At 59.8% G+C, this 3,189-nt stretch overlaps 1 protein-coding gene across 1 annotated transcript; it reads right to left on the reverse strand.

The window, feature by feature from the left end:
• Positions 1 to 1,222: 1,222 nt before the first annotated feature.
• On the reverse strand, positions 1,223 to 2,649 carry HSD17B10 (hydroxysteroid (17-beta) dehydrogenase 10). The gene is made up of 5 exons (XM_010080566.1): positions 2,590 to 2,649; positions 2,326 to 2,490; positions 1,724 to 1,852; positions 1,536 to 1,644; positions 1,223 to 1,413 (listed from the first exon to the last, which is right to left on the reverse strand). The coding sequence occupies exons 1-5, from the start codon at positions 2,647 to 2,649 to the stop codon at positions 1,223 to 1,225; spliced, it is 654 nt and encodes a 217-aa protein (XP_010078868.1).
• Between the last annotated feature and the right edge of the window lie 540 nt (positions 2,650 to 3,189).

The following is a 3,189-nucleotide window of genomic DNA, read 5'->3' on the forward strand; positions in this document are numbered from 1 at the left end:
GCCAATGAGGAGGCGGGGCAGGGAAGCAGCGTGACTGAATGGACTTTATTCGGGGCTGGGGGGGGTTCAAGGGGACAGGGGACACCCTGGGGTCCCCAAGGGGACAAGGAGCCACCTCGGTGTCCCTGAGGGGACCCAAAAGCCACCCCCGGTGTCCCCAAGGGGACGTAGAGGCACTTTGATGTCCCTGAGAGGCCCCAAAATAGGACCAAAAGCCACCCCTGATGTCCCCAGGGGGATGTGACGTGGGGTCAGGGACCTTCTGGTGTCCCCAAGGGGACACAGAGCCACCCTGGTATCCCTGAGGGGACCCAAAATGAGGACAGGAGCCACCCTGGTGTCCCCAAGGGGTCACAGAGCCACCCTTGATGTCCTCAAGGGGACACAGAGCCACCCTGGTGTCCCCAAGAACTCAGAGCCACCCTGGTGTCCCCACGGGGACCAAAAATGAGGACAGGAGCCACCCTCGATGTCCCCAAGGGGACACAGAGCCACTTTGGTGTCCCCAAGGGGACACAGAGCCACCCTTGATGTCCTTGAGGGGACCCAAAATGAGGATGCTTGATGTCCCCAAGGGGACACAGAGCCAGCCTGGTGTCCCCAAGGGGATCTTGAGCCACCCTGGTGTCCCCACTTGGTGTCCCCAAGAGGACATAGAGCCACCTTAGTGTCCCCAGGACCCAAAATGAGGACAGGAGCCACCCTTGATGTCCCTGAGGGGACCCAAAATGAGGACCCTTGATGTCCCCAAGGGGACTCAGAGCCACTTTGGTGTCCCCAAAGGGGACCTTGAGCCACCCTTGTGTCCCCAAGGGGACACAGACCCACCCTTGATGTCCCTGAGGGGGCCCAAAATGAGGACAGGAGCCACCCTGGTGTCCACCAGGGGACATAGATCCACCCTGGTGTCCCCAAGAGGACACAGAGCCACCTTGGTGTCCCCAAGAGGACCTTGAGCCACCCTGGTGTCCCCAAGAGGACACAGAGACACCTTCCTGTCCCCAGGAGACCCCAAAAAAGGGACCAAACCCCACCCTTGATGTCCCCAAGAGGACCCAGAGCCACCTTTGGTGTCCCCTCAACCACTTGGAATGTTCCCAAGGAGATCAAGAGCTCCCAAGACCGGGGGGAAGGATGGGGTCAGGATTGGGGTCCTGGGGACGGTGACGGGGACGGTGACGTTTTTACCCTTCCCCCCCCCCAAAAAAAAAAAAAAACCCCCTCAGGGCTGCATGCGAAGGGCCCCGTCCAACCTCACCACCTCCCCGTTGACCATGGGGTTCTCCACCAAGGCTTGGACCAGGTGGGCGTATTCCTCGGGGTGACCCAACCGCGCCGGAAAAGGCACTTGTTGGCCCAAAAAATTCCGAACTCGTTCGGGTAAACCGGCCAATAACGGGGTGGAGAACAAACCTGAGGAGAAACAACACCCCCCATCCAAAAAAAAAAAAAAAAAAAAAAATTTGGGGATTTTTTTTAGGGATTTTTTTGTTTTGTTTTTCCCCCGACCCGCCGCGTCCTCGTTCCGTCCTCACCTGGAGCGATGGTGACGACGCGGATTCCCAACGGCGCCAGGTCGCGGGCGATGGGGAGGGTCATGGCTACGATGCCGCCTTTGGACGCCGAGTAGGCGGCTTGACCCACCTACAGGATCGCGTAGGGATTTTTAGGGTGTCCTCCCCACCCCAAAAAAAATAAAAATGTCCCCGGTGGTGGCTCTCACCTGGCCCTCGAAAGCGGCCACGCTGGCGGTGTTGACCACCAAACCCCGGTGGCCGTCGGCGTCGGGGTTGTTCTGGCTCATCAGGCGAGCGCTCAGGCGGATGACGTTGAAGGTTCCCACCAAGTTCACCTGGAGGAGGGTGAGGTGGGGTGGGGGGACACCCCAAAATCACCCCAAAACCATGGACACCCCAAAACCACCCCGTTGATCAGGGACAACCCCACCCATTGACTGTGGACACCCCAAAACCACCCTGTTGACCATGGGACACCCCAAATCCAACCCGTTGACCATGGGACACCCCAAAACCACCCCGTTGACCATGGACAACAACCCACAACCACCCCATTGACCACGGGACACCCCAAAACCACCCCGTTGACCACGGACACCCCAAAACCACCCCGTTGACCATGGACAACACCCCACCACCAAAAAAAGGACACCCCAAAACCACCCCGTTGACCATGGACAACATCCCACAACCACCCCGTTGACCATGGACACCCCAAAACCACCCCGTTGACCATGACCAACACCCCAAAACCACCCCGTTGACCATGGGACACCCCGAAACCACCCCACCACTGCCCCACACTCACGTTGATGACCCTCTGGAAGTCCTCCAGCTCGTGCACCTTGTCCTTCTTGCTGTTGTAGGTCTTGAGGGCGATGCCAATGCCAGCGCAGTTCACCGTCACGTCCAGGCGCCCAAACTCCTTCTGCGTCAAGGTCAGGGCGGCCCCCACATCCTCAGGTGACGTCACCTGTGGGGCAAGGATGGACCTCTGCGTCAAGGTGGGCGTCCAAGGTGGACCTCCACAGCAAGGTGGACCTCCATGTCAAGGTGGATGTCCAAGGTGGACCTCCACGGCAAGGTGAACCTCCACAGCAAGGTGGACATCTGAGGTGGAGCTCCACACCATGGTCGACCCCCACATCAGTCCAAGGTGGACCTCCATAGCATGGTGGACATCCGAGGTGGACCTCCACATCAAGATGGACCTCCACGTCAAGGTGGACAGCCAAGGTGAAGGTGGACAGCCAAGGTGGACCTCCACATCCAGATGGACCCCCACATCAAGGTGGACCTCCACATCAAGGTGGACCCCTACAGCAAGGCGGACCTCCAAGGTGGACCCCCACAGCAAGGTGGACGCCCAAGGTGGACCTCCACACCCAGGTGGACCCCCACACCAAGGTGGACCCCTACAGCAAGGCGGACCTCCAAGGTGGACCCCCACATTAAGGTGGACCTCCACGGCAAGGTGGATGCCCAAGGTGGACCTCCACACCCAGGTGGACCCCCACATCAAGGTGGACCCCTCTACAGCAAGGCGGACCTCCAAGGTGGACCCCCACATTAAGGTGGACCCCCATGGTAAGGTGGACGCCCAAGGTGGACCTCCACACCCAGGTGGACCCCCACAGCAAGGTGGACCTCCAAGGTGGACCCCCACATTAAG

Source organism: Pterocles gutturalis, unplaced genomic scaffold (genome assembly GCF_000699245.1).
Source record: "Pterocles gutturalis isolate BGI_N339 unplaced genomic scaffold, ASM69924v1 scaffold23489, whole genome shotgun sequence".
Taxonomy (NCBI): Eukaryota; Metazoa; Chordata; class Aves; order Pterocliformes; family Pteroclidae; genus Pterocles; species Pterocles gutturalis.